The following is an 18648-nucleotide window of genomic DNA, read 5'->3' on the forward strand; positions in this document are numbered from 1 at the left end:
CAGGCACGGTGGCTCACGCGTGTAATTCCAGCACTTAGGGAGGCTGAGAAATGTGGGTCACCTGAGGTCGGGAGTTCGAGACCAGCCTGGCCAACATGGTGAAACCCCTGTCTCTACTAAAAATACAAAAATTAGCTGGGCATGGTGGCAAGATACTGTAATCCCAGCTACTTGGGAGGCTGAGGCAGAAGAATTGCTTGAACCTGGGAGGCGGAGGTTTCGGTGAACTGAGATTGCACCACTGCACTCCAGCCTGGGCAACAAGACCAAAACTGTGTCACAAGAAGAAGAAGAAGAAAAAAAAAACTTACCAAACTTACTGAAAAGCATTAATCTACACATTCAGGAGGCTCAATGACTCAAGTAGGATAAATGCAGAGATCCACAGACACACAGTAAAAATATCAAAAGTCATAAGACAAGGAGAAAATATTAAAAGCAGCAGGAGAAAAATAACTCATCATTTACAAGGGAAACTCAACAAGATTAGCAGCTGTGTTATTATCAAACAATGGAGGCCAGAGGCAGTGGAATGACATATTCAAAGTGTACAAAGAAAAAACTATTAACTAAGAATCCTATATCTAAGAAAACAATCTTTTAAAAATGAAGGCAAAATAAAGACATTCCCAGATAAACAAAAACTGAGAGACTGAGAAAATTGGTTGCTAAGAGATCTGCCTTACAAGAAATAATAAAGGAATTCTTCAGGTTGAAAGCCAATGACCCTATAGGCTAATATGAATCCACATGAAAAAACATACAGTACCAGTAAAGGTAATTATGTATTATAAAAGACAGTATAAATGCATATTTCTTCTCTTTTTGTCTCAACAGATTTTAAAAAGCAATTATAAAAAACAATAGATACAGAAGTTAGTGCTGGGCCTATAACTATAGAAATGTAATATAGTTGCCAACAGTAGCACAAAAGAGGTAGGTGGGAGCAAAAGTTTATTGGGCTAAGGAAATGACTCCACATGATAACTCAAATCTACAAAAATAAATGTAACAATCCAGAAAGGATAAATAAGAAGGTAGGTATAACAAAAGCTATAAATATGTATTGCTTTCCTTTCTTCTATCAGCTTCTTTAAAAGTCACAAAATTTTATAAAGCAATAATTATATCAATGTATTGTTGGGTTTATAAATTTATAAACATAATACGTATAACAATAATATCATAAAAAGGAAAAGGAATAATGCTCTACAGAAATAACATTTCTATATTTTACTGGAATTAAGTTAGTATGAATCTGAAGCTGATTCTGATAAGAGAAAATGTATGTTGAGTCCTAGAGCAGCTACTGCAGGCACAACTCAAAAAATATGATGAAAAAAGTCATTAAAGAAATTAGAATTCTACATTGGAAAATATTCACCAATTGCAAAAGAAAGCAATAAAGGAAGTACAGAGGAACAAAAAGATATGAGGTATATTGAAATAAAAAATAAAATAGAAGACATAAATCCAACAATATTAATAACAATATGAAATGTTAATGGATTAGACAACTTAGTCAAAAGGCAGAGATTATCAGACTGGACTAAAAAAATAAGACCCAATTATATAATGCATATTGGAGACAGATTTTAGATTCAAAGAGACAAGTAAATTGAATGTAAGAGGATAGAAAAAGTATATCATATAAACCGCAACCACAAGAAAGCTAGAATGGCTATACAATGTCAAACAAACCAGATCTTAAAAGAGAAATTGTTACAAGAGATGATGGGGGACATTTTATAATGCTAAGAGGCTCAATGCATCAGGAAGATATAACCATTATAAACGCATATGCACTTAAAACACAAAACAGCATGAAAATACATGAAATAAAAATTAACAGAAATGAAGGGAGAAATAGCTCAACAGTAAAATACTTCAATATCCCACTTCCAATACGTATGGTAGTCCCCTCATCTGTAATTTCACTTTCCATAGTCAACAGTGGTTTGAAAATATTAAATAAAAAATTCTTGGCTGGGTATGGTGGCTCACGCCTGTAATCCCAGCACTTTGGGAGGCTGAGGCGGGTGGATCACAAGGTCAACAGATTGAGACCATCCTGGCTAACACAGTGAAACCCCGTCTCTGCTAAAAATACAAAAAAAAAAAAAAAAAATTAGCCAGGCTTGGTGGCGGGTGCCTGTAGTCCCAGCTACTCGGGAGACTGAGGCAGGAGAATGGCGTGAACCCGGCAGGCAGAGCTTGCAGTGAACGGAGATCATGCTACTGCACTCCAGTCTGGGCCACAGAGCGAGACTCTGTCTCAAAAAGAAAAAAAATCCTGAAATAAACAATTCACAAGTTTTAAATTGCACTATGTTCTGAGGAGTGTGATGAAATCTCACACTGTCCCACTCTATCCTGCCCAGGATGTGAATCATCTTTTGTCCAGAGTATTCACACTGCATATGCTACCTGCCCATCAGTCACTTGGTAGAAATCTAGGTTATCAGATTACAAGGCTTGGGTTCGAGTAATCTTTATTTAACTTAACAACATCCCAAAGCAAAACAGTAGTGATGCTGGCATACTGTTATAATCATTTTTTTTATTATTATTGTTAATCTGTGTCTAATTTATAAATTAAACTTTATCATGGGTATGTATATATAGAAAAAAACAGTATATACAGGGTTTGGGACTATCTGTGGTTTCAGGCTTCCCCTAGGGTTCTTGGAACATAGCTCCCGCATATAAGAGGGCACCACTATATAGATCAAACAGGCAGAAGATCAGTGAGGAAAAAGAAGACTTTAACAAGGCACTATAAACCAATTAGACTTAACAGGCATCTATAGAAAACTTCACCTAACAACAGGAAAATACATATTCTTCTCAATTGCACATGGAACATTCTCCAGGATATGAGCTAAGCCATACAATAAGCCTAAAAATTTTTAAAGAACCGAAATAATTTACATTCCCACCAACAGTGTAAAAGCATTCCTATTTCTCTGCAACCTCGCCAGCATCTGTTATTTCTTGACTTTAATAATCGTCATTCTGACTGAAATGAGATGGCATCTCATTGTGGTTTTGATTTGCATTTCTCTAATGATCAGTGATGTTGAGCTTTTTTTGGTATGTTTGTTGGCCACATGAATGTCTTCTTTAGAGAAGTGTCTGTTCATGTCCTTTGCTCACTTTTTAATGGGATCATTTGTTTTTTTTTCTTGTAGATTTAAGTTCCTTGTAGATTCTGGATATTAGACATTTGTCAGGTGGATAGATTGCAAAACTTTTCTCCCGTTCTGTAGGTGGCCTGTTCGCTCTAACGATAGTTTCTCTTGCTGTGCAGAAGCTCTTTAGTTTAATTAGATCCCATTTGTCAGTTTTTGCTTTTGTTGCAATTGCTTGTGGCGATTTCATCATGAAATCTTTACCTGTGCCTATGCCCCAAGTAGTATTGCCTAGATTTTCTTCTAGGGTTTTTACATTTAAGTCTTTAATCCACCTTAAAAAAATTTTTTTATTATACTTTAAGTTCTAGGGTACATGTGCACAACATGCAGTTTTGTTACATATGTACACATGTGCCATGTTGGTGTGCTGCACCCATTAACTCGTCATTTACATTAGGTATATCTGCTAATGCTATCCCTCCCCCCTACCCCCACCCATGACAGGCCCCAGTGTGTGATTTTCCCCACCCTGTGTTCAAGTGTTCTCACTGTTCAGTTCCCACCTATGAGTGAGAACATGCGGTGTTTGGTTTTCTGTCCTTGCGATAATTTGCTGAGAATGATGGTATCCAGCTTCATCCATGTCCCTACAAAGGACATGAACTCATCCTTTCTTATGGCTGCACAGTATTCCATGGTATATATGTGCCACATTTTCTTAATCCAGTCTATCATTGATGGACATTTGGGTTAGTTCCAAGTCTTTGCTATTGTGAATAGTGCCACAATAAACATACATGTGCATGTGTCTTTATAGCAGCATGATTTATAATCCTTTGGGCATATACCCAGTAAATGGGATGGCTGGGTCAAATGGTATTTCTAGTTCTAGATCCTTGAGGAATCGCCACACTGTCTTCGACGATGGTTGAACTAGTTCACAGTCCCACCAACAGTGTAAAAGTGTTCCTATTTCTCCACATCCTCTCCAGCAACTGTTGTTTCCTGACTTTTTAATGATCACCATTCTAACTGGTGTGAGATGGTATCTCATTGTGGTTTTGATTTTCATTTCTCTGATGGCCAGTGATGATGAGCAGTTTTTCATGTGTTTTTCGGCTGCATAAATGTCTTCCTTTGAGAAGTGTCTGTTCATATCCTTCACCCACCTTTTCATGGGGTTGATTTTTTCTTGTAAATTTCTTTAAGTTCTTTGTAGAGTCTGGATATTAGCCCTTTGTCAGATGGGTAGATTGTAAAAATGTTCTCCCATTCTGTAGGTTGCCTGTTCACTCTGATGGTAGTTTCTTTTCCTGTGCAGAAGCTCTTTAGTTTAATTAGATCCCATTTGTCTATTTTGGCTTTTGTTGCCATTGCTTTTGGTGTTTTAGTTATGAAGTCCTTGCCCATGCCTATGCCCTGAATGGTATTGCCTAGGTTTTCTTCTAGGGTTTTTATGGTTTTAGGTCTAACATTTAAGTCTTTAATCCATCTTGAATTAATTTTTGTATAAGGTGTAAGGAAGGGATCCTGTTTCAGCTTTCTATATATGGCTAGCCAGTTTTCCCAGCACCATTTATTAAATAGGGAATCCTTTCCCCATTTCTTGTTATTGTCAGGTTTGTCAAAGATCAGATCATTATAGATGTATGGTATTATTTCTGAGGGCTCTGTTCTGTTCCATTGGTCTATATCTCTGTGGTTTTTTTTTGTTGTTGTTTGTTTTTTTGAGATGGACTCTCGCTGTGTTGCCCAGGCTGGAGTGCAGTGGCACAATCTCAGCTCACTGAAAGCTCTGCCTCCCGAGTAGCTGGGACTACAGGTGCCCACCACCATGCCCGGCTAATTTTTTTGTATTTTTGGTAGAGATGGGGTTTCACCATGTTAGCCAGGATGGTCTCGATCTCTTGACCTCGTGATCCGCTCATCTCGGCCTCCCAAAGTGCTGCGATTACAGGCATGAGCCACCGTGCCTGGCCTATATCTCTGTTTTGGTACCAGTACCATGCTGTTTTGGTTACTGTAGCCTTGTAGTACAGTTTGAAGTCAGGTAGCGTGATGCCTCCAGCTTTGTTCTTTTGGCTTGGGATTCACTTGGCGATGCAGGCTCTTTTTTGGTTCCATATGAACTTTAAACTAGTTTTTTCCAATTCTGTGAAGAAAGTCATTGGTAGCTTGATGGGGATGGCATTGAATCTATAAATTACCTTGCACAGTATGGCCATTTTCACGATATTGATTCTTGCTATCCATGAGCATGGAATGTTCTTCCATTTGTTTGTGTCCTCTTTTATTTCGTTGAGCAGTAGTTTGTAGTTCTCCTTGAAGAGGCCCTTCACATCCCTTGTAAGTTGGATTCCTAGGTATTTTATTCTCTTTGAAGCAACTGTGAATGGGAGTTCACTCATGATTTGGCTCTCTGTTTGTCTGTTATTGGTGTATAAGAATGCTTGTGATTTTTTCACATTGATTTTGTATCCTGAGCCTTTGCTGAAGTTGCTTATCAGCTTAAGGAGATTTTGGGCTGAGACAATGGGGTTTTCTAAATATACAATCATGTCATCTGCAAACAGGGACAATTTTACTTTCTCTTTTCCTAATTGAATACCCTTTATTTCTTTCTCCTGCCTGATTGCCCTGGCCAGAACTTCCAACACTATGTTGAATAGGAGTGGTGAGAGAGGGCATCCCTTTCTTGTGCCAGTTTTCAAAGGGAATGCTTCCAGTTTTGCCCATTCAGTATGATATTGGCTGTGGGTTTGTCATAAATAGCTCTTATTATTTTGAGATATGTCCCATCAATACCTAGTTTATTGAGAGTTTTTAGCATGAAGGGCTGTTGACTTTTGTCGCAGGCCTTTTCTGCATCTATTGAGATAATCATGGGGTTTTTGTCTTTGGTTCTGTTTATATGATGGATTACATTTTTTGATTTGCGAATGTTGAACCAGCCTTGCATCCCAGGGATGAAGCCCACTTGATCATGGTGGATAAGCTTTTTGATGTGCTGCTGGATTTGGTTTGCCAGTATTTTATTGAGGATTTTTGCATCGATGCTCATCAGGGATATTGGTCTGAAATTCTCTTTTTTTGTTGTGTCTCTGCCATCCTGGTATCAGGATGATGCTGGCCTCATAAAATGAGTTAGGGAGGATTCCCTCTTTTTCTATTGATTGGAATAGTTTCAGAAGGAATGGTACCAGTTCCTCCTTGTACCTCTGGTAGAATTCGGCTGTGAATCCATCAGGTCCTGGACTCTTTTTGGTTGGTAAGCTATTGATTATTGCCACAATTTCAGAGCCTGTTATTGGTCTATTCAGGGATTCAACTTCTTCCTGGTTTAGTCTTGGGAGGGTGTATGTGTCCAGGAATTTATCCATTTCTTCTAGATTTTCTTGTTTATTTGCATATAGGTGTTTATAGTATTCTCTGATGGTAGTTTGTATTTCTATGGGATCAGTGGTGATATCCCCTTTATCATTTTTTATTGCGTCTATTTGACTCTTCTCTCTTTTCTTATCAGTCTTGCTGGAGGTCTATCAATTTTGTTGATCTTTTCAAAAAACCAGCCCCTGGATTCATTGATTTTTTGAATGGTTTTTTGTGTCTCTATTTCCTTCAGTTCTGCTCTGATTTTAGTTATTTCTTGACTTCTGCTAGCTTTTGAATGTGTTTGCTCTTGCTTCTTTAGTTCATTTAATTGTGATGTTAGGGTGTCAATTTTAGATCTTTCCTGCTTTCTCTTGTGGGCATTTAGTGTTATAAATTTCCCTCTACACACTGCTTTAAATGTGTCCCAGAGATTCTGGTATGTTGTGTCTTTGTTCTCACTGGTTTCCAAGAACTTCTTTATTTCTGCCTTCATTTTGTTATGTACCCAGTAGTCATTCAGGAGCAGGTTGTTCAGTTTCCATGTAGTTGAGCGGTTTTGAGTGAGTTTCTTAATCCTGAGTTCTAGTTTGATTGCACTGTGGTCTGAGAGACAGTTTGTTATAATTTCCATTCTTTTACATGTGCTGAGGAGAGCTTTACTTCCAACTATGTGGTCAATTTTGGAATAAGTGCGATCTGGTGCTGAGAGAAATTTATATTCTGTTGACTTGGGGTGGAGAGTTCTGTAGATGTCTATTAAGTCTGCTTGGTGAAGAGCTGAGTTCAATTCCTGGATATCCTTGTTAATCTTCTGTCTCATTGATCTGTCTAATGTTGACAGTGGGGTGTTAAAGTCTCCCATTATTATTGTGTGGGGGTCTAAGTCTCTTTGTAGGTCTGTAAGGACTTGCTTTATGAATCTGGGTGCTCCTGTATTGGGTGCATATATATTTAGGATAGTGAGCTCTTCTTGTTGAATTGATCCCTTTACCATTATGTAATGGCCTTCTTTTTCTATTTTCATCTTTGTTGGTTTAAAGTCTGTTTTATCAGAGACTAAGACTGCAACCCCTGCTTTTTTCTGTTTTCCATTCGCTTGGTAGATCTTCCTCCATCCCTTTATTTTTAGCCTATGTGCGTCTCTGCACATCAGATGAGTCTCCTGAATACAGCACACTGATGGGTCTTGACTCTATCCAATTTGCCAGACTGTGTCTTTTAATTGGAGCATTTAGCTCATTTACATTTAAGGTTAATATTGTTATGTGTGAATTTGATCCTGTCACTATGATGTTAGCTGGTTATTTTGCTCATTAGTTGATGCAGTTTCTTCCTAGCATCGACGGTCTTTACAATTTGGCATGTTTTTGCAGTGCCTGGTACCGGCTGTTCCTTTCCATGTTTAGCGCTTCCTTCAGGAGCTCTTTTAGGGCAGGCCTGGTGGTGACAAAATCTCTCAGCATTTGCTTGTCTGTAAAGGATTTTATTTCTCCTTCACTTATGAAGCTTAGTTTGGCTGGATATGAAATTCTGGGTTGAAAATTCTTTTCTTTAAGAATGTTGAATATTGGCCCCCACTCTTTTCTGGCTTGTAGAGTTTCTGCCAAGAGATCCGCTGTTAGTCTGATGGGCTTCCCTTTGTGGGTAACTCAACCTTTCTCTCTGGCTGCCCTTAACATTTTTTCCTTCATTTCAACTTTGGTGAATCTGACAATTATGTGTCTTGGAGTTGCTCTTCTTGAGGAGTATCTTTGTGGCATTCTCTGTATTTCCTGAATTTGAATGTTGGTCTGCCTTGCTAGGTTGGGGAAGTTCTCCTGGATAATATCCTGAAGAGTGTCTTCCAACTTGGTTCCATTCTCCCTCCCGTCACTTTCAGGTACACCAATTAGATGCAGATTTGGTCTTTTCATATAGTCCCATGTTTTGGGGGGCTTTGTTCATTTCTTTTTACTCTTTTTTCTCTAAACTTCTCCTCTCACTTCATTTCATTCATTTGATCTTCAATCACTGATATCCTTTTTCCATTTGATCGAATGGGCTACTGAAGCTTGTGCATGCGTCACGTAGTTCTTGTGCCATGGTTTTCAGCTCCATCACGTCATTTAAGGTCTTCTCTACACTGTTTATTCTAGTTATACATTCGTCTAATCTTCTTTCAAGGTTTATAGCTTCTTTGCGATGGGTTCGAACATCCTCCTTTAGCTCAGAGAAGTCTGTTATTACCGATTGTCGGAAGCCTTCTCTCAAGTTGTCAAAGTCATTTTCCATCCAGCTTTGTTCCCTTGCTGTTGAGGAGCTGCATTCCTTTGGAGGAGAAGAGGTGCTCTGATTTTTAGAATTTTCAGCTTTTCTGCTCTGGTTTCTCCTCATCTTTGTGGTTTTATCTACCTTTGGTCTTTGATGATGGTGACATACAGATGGGGTTTTGGTGTGGATGTCCTTTCTGTTTGTTAGTTTTCCTTCTAACAGTCAGGACCCTGAGCTGCAGGTCTGTTTGGAGTTTGCTGGAGGTCCACTCCAGACCGTTTGCCTTGGTATCACCAGCAGAGGCTGCAGAACAGCCAATATTGCAGAACGGCAAATGTTGCTGCCTAATCCTTCCTCTGGAAGCTTTGTCTCAGAGGAGCACCCGGCAGTATGAGGTGTCAGTTGGCCCCTAATGGGAGATGCCTCCCAGTTAGGTTACTCGGGGGTCAGGGACCCACTTGAGGAAGCAGTCTGTCCATTCTCAGATTTCAAACTCCATGCTAGAAGAACCACTACTCTCTTCAAAGCTGTCAGACAGGGACATTTAAGTCTGCATAAGTTTCTGCTGCCTTTTGTTCAGCTATGACCTTTCCCCAGAGGTGGAGTCTACAGAGGCAGGCAGGCCTCCTTGAGCTGCGGTGGCCTCCATCCAGTTCGAGCTTCCCAGCCGCTTTGTTTACCTTCTCAAGCCTCAGCAATGGCAGACGCCACTCCCTCAGCCTTGCTGCTGCCTTGCAGTTCGATCTCAGACTGCTGCGTTAGCAGTGAGTGTGGCTCTGTGGGCGTGGGACCCTCCAAGCCAGGCGCAGGATATAATCTCCTGGTGTTCCGTTTGCTAAGACCATTGGAAAAGCGTAGTATTAGGGTGGGAGTGTCCCAATTTTCCAGGTACCATCTGTCATGGCTTCCCTTGGCTAGGAAAGGGAATTCTCCGACCCCTTGCATTTCCCCGGTGAGGCGATGCCCCACCCTGCTTCGGCTCATGCTCTGTGGGCTGCACCCACTGTCTGATAAGCCCCAGTGAGATGAACCCTTACCTCAGTTGAAAATGCAGAAATCACCCATCTTCTGAGTCGCTCACTCTGGGAGCTGTAGACTGGAGCTGTTCCTATTTGGCCATCTTGGAACCTGCAATCCTTTAATTCATCTTGAGTTAATTTTTGTATAAGGTGTAAGGAAGGGGTCCAGTTTCAATTTTCTGCATATGGCTAGCCAGTTCTCTCAGCACCATTTATTAAATAGGGAATCATTTCCCCATTGCTTGTTTTTGTCAGGTTTAAAGAAGGCATTCATATGGCCAACAAATATATGAAAAAAAGCTCAACATCACTGATCATTAGAGAAATGCAAATCAAAACCATAAGGAGATACCCTCTCATGCTAGTCAGAACAGTGATTATTAAAAAGTCAAGAGACAACTGATGCTGGTGAGGTTGCAGATAAATAGGAACGCTTTTACACTGTTGGTGGGAATGTAAATTAGTTCAACCATTGTGAAAGACAGTGTGGTGATTCCTCAAAGACCTAGAACCAGAAATACCATTTGCCCCAGCAATCCTATTACTGGGCATATACCCAAAGGAATATAAATTATTCTGTTACAAAGATACATGCACATGTATGTTCACTGCAGCACTATTCACAATAGCAAAGACATGGAATCAACCCAAATGCCCATCCATGATAGACCAGATAAAGAAAATGTGGTACATATAACACTATGGAATACTATGCAGCCATAAAAAGGAATGAGATCATGTCCTCTGCAGAGACATGAATAGAGCTGGAAGCCATTATCTTCAGCAAACTAACGCAAGAACAGAAAACCAAACGCTGCATGTTCTCACTTATAAATGGGAGCTGAACAATGAGAACACGTGGACACAGGGAGGGGAACAGCACATACTGGGGACTGTTGGGGAGTGTGGTCGGGGGAGGGAGAGCATTAGGAAAAATAGCTAATGCATGCTGGGCTTAATACCTAGGTTATGGGTTGACAGGTGAAGCAAACCACCACGCCACTCATTTACCTATGTAACAAACCTGCACATCCTGCACATGTATCCTGGAACTTAAAAATTAAAATTAAAAATAAATAAATAAATGTATCAGGGCAATTCCAGAAATACGAATTCACTTGCTAAGAATACAATGGTTGTGTCCCTCCATTCAGGAAGCTCAGCAAAACTCCATTTCCCTAATCAGAGCTAAATGTCTATATTATGTGACAGCAACATTTACTCACTTATTTATAACATTTGCATGATTTTAGAGAAAAAAATATAGAATACCTGTGTTTTGAATTCCAGAATGTTATTTCCTGGGTTAATTCTTCCTAGTAATATCAAATCTTTTATCTGAATACATTTCTTTTTAGGAGCCGTACTGTAGCTTAAAGGCTTTTTTACAGTATCTTGTTGCCCAGATCCAGAGGAAGAGGAGATCTGACTGTCATCTGCACATGGAACAACAGAAACTGATTTTTTAAGATATTGTTTCATCTGATGCACTGTTTCACTGCCTAAGACAGCAATCCCTTGATGTGCCAGGGATTCTGATGCCCCTGTAGGTGATTGCTGGGAACTTGTTTTTCTGTTTCCTCTTTTGGGATCATAATTGGAAAGGTCCTGATCACAAATAGTATTTGATGGATGGGCAGCATTTTCGGCAAGGACACTTGCAGTTTCTGAAATATTTAATTTGCCGATTACTGGGGAAGGAATATAGAATTCATGGTCTTTGTCTGTAGCTTCTGTAAGATCATTCTCTTTCTGTGAATATTCTGTTTGACCAATAAAAGCAACAGGTTGGGATGGTAATTTATTCTTCTCTGTGCCATATGAATGTCTGGATTTTGGAAAACCATCCAAGGTACAATCACTGACATTTTGTTTAGAACTCATGTCATTTCCAGAAAATTCTCCCCTTCTCACTGCCTCTGAATTTAGACAAATGTTGGTATTTTGGCTGTAGTTCCAAGTTTCCAGAGACAATTGTGTTTCCTGCATGCTTCCAGAAACAGGAGAAAGTGAACCTGATTGGGGATGCTCTAAATTTTCCAGACTAGTGACCTCTTGGCTGTCCTTTTCATTAGAGATTTCTGATCTGGGTGGGAGCTTCCTTAAACTAAGACAAGGCAATGATGTAACATTCTTACAGTTTTGAATTTTCAGGCTTATTTTTTTCTGTTTTTTTGCCACAACTAAAAGGCTCTTCTGTCTTGCAGCTAAGTTGGCCAATTGTTCTCTCAGGGCTCCATGCTTAAATGACTCTATGGATACCCTATAGGAAGAAACGGAAAGAGAAAAAATGCAATAACAGCAGAAAACTTTTTAAAGTGGTCACTTACAGGTTATAGATGCTTTGTCTCCAAATTTTAATGACTTTAAAATACACAAAACTATACCTGTGCAATTTACTGCCTTTGATTTTTTTAATCTGACCACCTGCAGCCTGTTGACACAAAATATTTCCTTTGAGAGAAAACTGATTCCTTTATTTAAGTAAGTGTGCCCTTTTTTTAAGGAGGTGACAGTAAGGTTATCAAGATTTTATATTCATATAATTATTATCAATTGGGAGTCAACTCTAAAAGACAAAAGTTGGATCATCCATCTAAACATCTATTTAGTTGTTGGTTGGAAGGTAGCAATTGATGGCTAAGGAGAGCCATCGTTCTTTAAATTTGGGGCTTGCTTACCTGTTTATTAGTAAGTATAATTTGAAAGTTCTATTCAGGTTCTCTTAGCTTTGGAAGAACAAGATTGTTTTGTGAATAATCATACTTCAGCTAGACCTGAGAAATGTTAGTTCCCCAAGTAATTACTGTAGTTGTATTTTGAACCTGTATGAAGACACTTCCAAGTCCAGAGGGACTACCCAGGAAAGCATTATTCTGTGCGTCTTCCTCAAACTGAATTTCTCAAGACCTTGAGGACTGAGAAAGAGGAAATGGCTTTTCACATCTTCATACTTTTGTCTTTTGATTATGCCCACCAATCCCACCCTGACCTTCAGATTATTGGACACTTTGTTTTCAGTGGTTCTCAAACTTTTTGGTCTCGGGAACTATTTGTACTCTTCAAAATTATTGAGGAACCCAAACAGCTTTTGTGTATATGAATATCTATCAGTATTTACTGTTTTAGAAATTAAAACTGAGAAACTTTTTAAACAAAAGAATACACAACACATTCTGTCAGGCTTTATTGTATATCATGTAGCGTCTGAAAAATTCCACTGTACATTCATGAGAGAATGAGAGCAAGACAGCAATAACATCTTAGTATTATTATTAAAAAATAGTTTTGAATTCACAGATCCTGTGAAATGGTCTCAGGAACCCCACCGTGGGTCCCTGGACCACAGTTTAAGAGCTGCTGTTTTAAGGAAAAGCAATAATATAGATACATCTTGCCTCTCCTATCAAGGTTTAGAGCTGATACTAAACTCCCAGCAGACTGGATGTTAAAAGAAGTAGTATACATAAGTGAAAAAATCAGCAAGAAGAAGGATTCAGATTAGCAAACAACTGGTAGCATAAAATGCAAAAGAAATACATAATATCAAATTTAAAACTATGTGAAACAAGGAGTTCAGACACAAAACTTTAGATTACCCACACCAAGATGTGAAGTCTTAAAGCAATATTAATAAGAATTTACATATTGGAGCTCCAATTGATCAGGAACTTTTGAAAATTCTAGGTATAGTACACTGAGTACACTGTTAACCACAGGACACTAAAGGAAATTCAAGCAAGCCTCTCCAAAGTCCCCTAAAATTACCCATATGTAGGTTATATAAGCTCACTGCTTTATATTGACAGGAAAACAAGGAGGAAACAGAAGGGAACTTGTGTTAGCTATTCACTAGAGAAGAAGGCAAAATGGGGATTAAAAATAAAAATAGAAAATTGATTTTTTAAAACAAGTTCAGAAAAAAATTGAATATGTAATAGACATTAAATGATTATAAGAGAAGAATATGTAAGGACATGTTTAGAAAATTGAATGTGAATAAAGAATAGGGAGTGTAAATAGCTAAGCCTATTAAAAACTAATAAAAAATAATGTCCAAACAAGAAAAAAACATGTAACATTTTTTTCACAAAAAAATATGAGAAGAGGTATATAACCAATATAATCAGGATAAAACTCTTTAAGGACCTTGAGATTTTAGAAATACAGTAAAACACAAAATTAGTCAACTCATCAACTGCTTAGAAGGACATTTGTAACAGCAAAAAAGAGACATTTTTTAGTGTAGAAAATTTGAGTGTGCTAAAGAAATAAATTTGTCTGTGGGATTCACAACCAGAAAGGCTTTCATAAAATTCTCCACTGTAGACAACTTTTTAAGATACTGAAATGTTCTTTTTTGACTATTCCAAGTAATAATGTAGAAATATACCTTTCTGGGAAGTATAATTTTCCACGGTAGTAACAGATTAGACAACCTCATAAAGTCATTTTTTGGCCCTAAGCAATGTTTGTATTCTTAAGAAATTCTAGACAACTATTGCAGCTAAAAATGGATAAATTCAAGAAACTCAAAAGCACTCTTTTTTTTTCCTTTTTCTACTCACCTGTATTTTTTAGCCAGATCATCCCTTTCTGCTTTCTGCTTGGCAAGCACATTATCCATAATCTTTTTTATCTTTAACATCTTTTCAATGTATTGTTCTAGAAACATGACAATAAAAAGTTAGCTAACTGAGGGAGAGTGAATGTCAAATTTGGTCATACGAGAATTAGCCCTTTTGTTAATTTTAAAAAGCCATTATTCCCTACGTTCTTCCCCAATATTAACGGCCCAGATATCTCAATTAAGCCTTATTTAACAATGTCAATCTACGGAAATGCCCTGAAGTATATAGATAAGAATACTGTAAAACAGTAGGCCAGCCTGAGTTCTAATCCTGCTGCCCCACTAAGTTTTGTGGGCCTGGGTATGTAACTTATATGGTTAGCTTTCTTACCTGTGAAATGAAGGTAGTAAAGGAAGATATTTTGTCTGTTAAAATTATTTCATTTTTTTTAAAATACAAAAGGAATACATTAACACTGTAAAATTTTTTCAAGCCATATAAATGTTTACAAAGATGAAAAGTAAGAGTATCCCTACTCACCCCACTGCTTCTTCTCTAATGTATTCAACCAAGGAGGTTATTGTTAATACTTTAGGGGTTTGTATGTTTGTAAAATTTGTGTTATATATTTATTATTTTAAATACTTACACTATATACAATTATACATTATATGCACTTAAAAATAGAATTTTTTAACTCTAAAAATAGAATCATGCTATCAGTTCGTGTTCTTTGCACTTATAATAACATTTACATTGTACTATATGATACCTAAGGTCACCTTTAGATCTTACAAACCACCATTACAATAATTACATAAATTTTCCTGACTTTCTTCCTTTGCTTTCCAAGTAAAGGCATAATGACCGTTCTCCCAACACAGATCCACATGATTACCCATAAATGTGGGTTATGTACAAATCCAGATTCCCAAGTAGAAAACTGAAAGGGTTAAATGCATATATTTCAATTCTTTTAGGCTACTTGTTATTTCTTTCACTTTTGGCTTTCTTTCTTAAAATTTTTCCTAATTTTTTGGACCAATGCACATTTTTCCAGTTAAAGTAACTTGAGAAAATCTGTGGTAGAAAATGGCATGAGGTTCAGAGGTAGAATTTGTTTCAGAAATTCCCTCAGCAAATCAGACAAATGATTTGATAAGTATTGAGTCATTGTCCTCAGAGTAGTTTCTATCGCCCTAATACTATGGCTAAGGATTAGTTTCACAATATGATGCATATGCTAACAAAGGGGGAAAATGTGTACAATCAATAAGAATTTAGATATAACTTTGTTCAGCAGATTTGACACTGTTTATTAAAAGACATTTTAAATTATCTATGTGCCCTGTCGTCCCAGCTTTTCCAACTGAACTTTAAACCATAGGTAAAAATAACATACTACAGTAACTTAAAATATTCTGTATGTTTCTATAAGAAACAACAGAAATAAATTTTACATATAATTTGGTATCACACACTTCTTTATCAAAGATGATATTAATCAATGGTATATTAAAGAGAATCTAGAATTGTACTAATATGTGTAAGATTTTAATACTTCATTAGACATTACAAATCAATGAGGATGAGAGAAATTATTCAACAAATAGGGATGAGCAATAGGGTAGTAATATGGGGTAAACCTATTCTATCCTTATCTTAAATACAGAAAAAAAATTTCCGATGAATTATGCATTAAAATACTTAGGGAAAAATATATAAAATGTTAACAATGGCAATTTCCTGCCTCGGTTCAGTTGAAGCAGTTCAGTTGAAGCAGTTCAGTTGACAACTGACAGAAAAGTGAGTGCAAGGTCTCTTTAAGAAAAATTTTCCTGACTTTTTAATGATTGCCATTCTAACTGGTATGAGATGGTATCTCACTGTGGTTTTGGTTTGCATTTCTCTGATGGCCAGTGATGAGGAGCATTTTTTCATGTGTTTTTTGGCTGCATAAATGTCTTCTTTAAAGTATAATAATAATAAAAGAAAAGAAAAATTTTCAAAGAAATGTACAAAATGGGACTCATTACTCAGATCCCTCAGCCAGATCAAAGCTATCACAAGTGTCAGATGTGTAGGAGGGTGAGTTTGAAAAAAGATTTCTTTAGAGAGCAGTTGCTCACCTGAGTGGGCATCTGCATATTGAGCAGCAAGAGTAAGGGGTAAAGAGGCTTCTCTTCTTTACCTCAAGCCTAATAGGGTAAGTTCCTCAAAATATTATTTAGAGAACGTAACTGAACTCTAAGTTGATGTGACAATGAATTGGTATCTGGCTTCCTTCTTGAACACATAGAAATCTTGAAAAATGAGGAGCTACCACAGCAAGGCCAAAAGAAAGTTGCTGCTGAGCTGAGAAGTAATTGTCTTCCTTTCTAACAGTGGGCCTGAGGTGCAAAGATCCTGACGACTTGTTGGGAAGCCTGCCCTGTGACCCTGCCTATGAGGGCTTCCATCTGAGAGTGAGAGTCTGTGTAGGATGGTCCATCAGAAAAAAAAATAGAAGCTGAGAGAAGACTTAGAGGGCATAGGGAAAGGGCACTGTGTATTGCCCGCATTGTAGGAGTTCCAGCCTGATGGACCACAGAGAAATTTCAGAAGAGTCTTAGAAAACTGCTCTCCAGAGACTGAGTTTTAAACACCTGTCAGGGAGTGGCAGAGCCAACCACAGTCAGTAATTAGTTACCATCCAAGAGCTCTAGGGTCCCATTGCCTTACCTCTCCTTCCTTAAGGGCAGTAAGACAAAAATAAAGGCATCAAGATTATTCAATGTATTGGTTATAATATAATAAAATTAAACTACAAAAACATGGGGGTGGTGGGGAGAAGTTCCTAATTTTAGAGGCATTCAAATAAATAGAAAGAGGCCGATGAATTTTTACTATACAGAATTTGTAATTGTATATATTTAAACAAAAACTAACACACATTGCAAAGAAAAAGATAAGTGGCTGAAAAAGTATTTGCAGCAGTTATGGTAGAAAATGGGTAAATAATTGTATTATATAAATAGGCTCCACTTGATGAATAAACAAAGAATAGAAACAGTTCTCAAAATAGGGAATAAAACTAGTGAAAAAGCACCACTGGGCCGGGTGCAGTGGCTCATGCCTGTAATCCCAGCACTTTGGGAGGTCGAGGTGGGCAGATCACAAGGTCAAGAGATCAAGACCATCCTGACCAACACGGTGAAACTCTGTCTTTACTAAAAATACAAAAATTAGCTGGGCATGGTGCATGCGCCTGTAGTCCCAGCTACTCGGGAGGCTGAGGCAGAAGAATCGCTTGAACCTGGGAGGCGGAGGTTCCAGTGAGCTGAGATCACACCATTGCACTCCAGCCTGGTGACAGAGTGAAACTCCATCTCAAAAAAAAGTACCACTAATAAGCAACATGGCAAATGAAAATATCAGGCATATTTTTCTTATTAAACTCATAAGGTTATTTAAAATGAAAATACTGATGCTACTAGCAGTGTACACAAAGACACTAATGTGTACACTGCTAGTAGCATCAGTATTTTCACTTCCAAAGTGAAAATTAGTAGTATCTATAAAATAGAATTTATCAATATAAATCAATAGATTTAAAATGCTTATATAATTTGACCCAATAGTTACAATTCTGTTAATCTTTCCTAAGAAGATAATACATCTGGAAAAAGCTACATATTGTAGAACAGCAAAAAATTGGAAATCAAATTTTCAACAAAAAGGGAAAAATTCAGGAAACTGTGGAACATTTATTAAACACTAAGAATGAAGACTATGAAAAAAATGCAAAATTACCATGTATATCATGGTCAAAACTATGTTTTTAAGAGTTTTATTGAGGTCTAAATTGCATTACTATGTTCTTAGACAAAAAAATATGTGGGGAGGGGGGTCTGGAAATAAAACAACAAAATATTGTGGTGGGACAGTAGCTAATTTTAGCATTTTTCTCTTTTTCTCAAAGTATATCTGTATGACTTTCATAATGAAAAAATTGTAAACTTGGAAAAATCATCTTGGATGCAAAAGACATTACAAATAGTAAATGAAATAAATATACTAACTGTACATTTTTGTTTGGGGGTATGAATTATTTTATATTAGTTTCCTCCAAACATAACATGTACCATCTTAGGCCAGGACGAAAAGTAGAATGTGCAAAATTTTAAAGGAGATGATTTTTTTTTAAAGGCTATACAAACATGAGTTAGGACAAGAGATGAACAATTATATCCTGCTATACAAAAGGTTGATGAGGTACTTTAAATTACCTTAGTTTTAGCTACTACTTTTAATTAATTTTTA

At 37.4% G+C, this 18648-nt stretch overlaps 1 protein-coding gene across 2 annotated transcripts in view; it reads right to left on the reverse strand.

Moving 5' to 3' along the window:
• The window catches only part of ANKRD31 (ankyrin repeat domain 31), a 174350-nt gene that overhangs the window by 23107 nt on the left and 132595 nt on the right, over positions 1-18648 (reverse strand). For both annotated transcript variants that reach the window (XM_003266072.2, XM_030798706.1), the window contains 2 exons: positions 14344-14440; positions 11048-12038 (listed from right to left, as the gene is read on the reverse strand). In XM_003266072.2, coding sequence (XP_003266120.2) covers positions 11048-12038; positions 14344-14440 — 1088 coding nt within the window. The remainder of the gene's footprint in view (positions 1-11047; positions 12039-14343; positions 14441-18648) is intronic.

The sequence above is a fragment of the Nomascus leucogenys genome, chromosome 18, assembly GCF_006542625.1.
Source record: "Nomascus leucogenys isolate Asia chromosome 18, Asia_NLE_v1, whole genome shotgun sequence".
In the NCBI taxonomy this organism is placed as follows: domain Eukaryota; kingdom Metazoa; phylum Chordata; class Mammalia; order Primates; family Hylobatidae; genus Nomascus; species Nomascus leucogenys.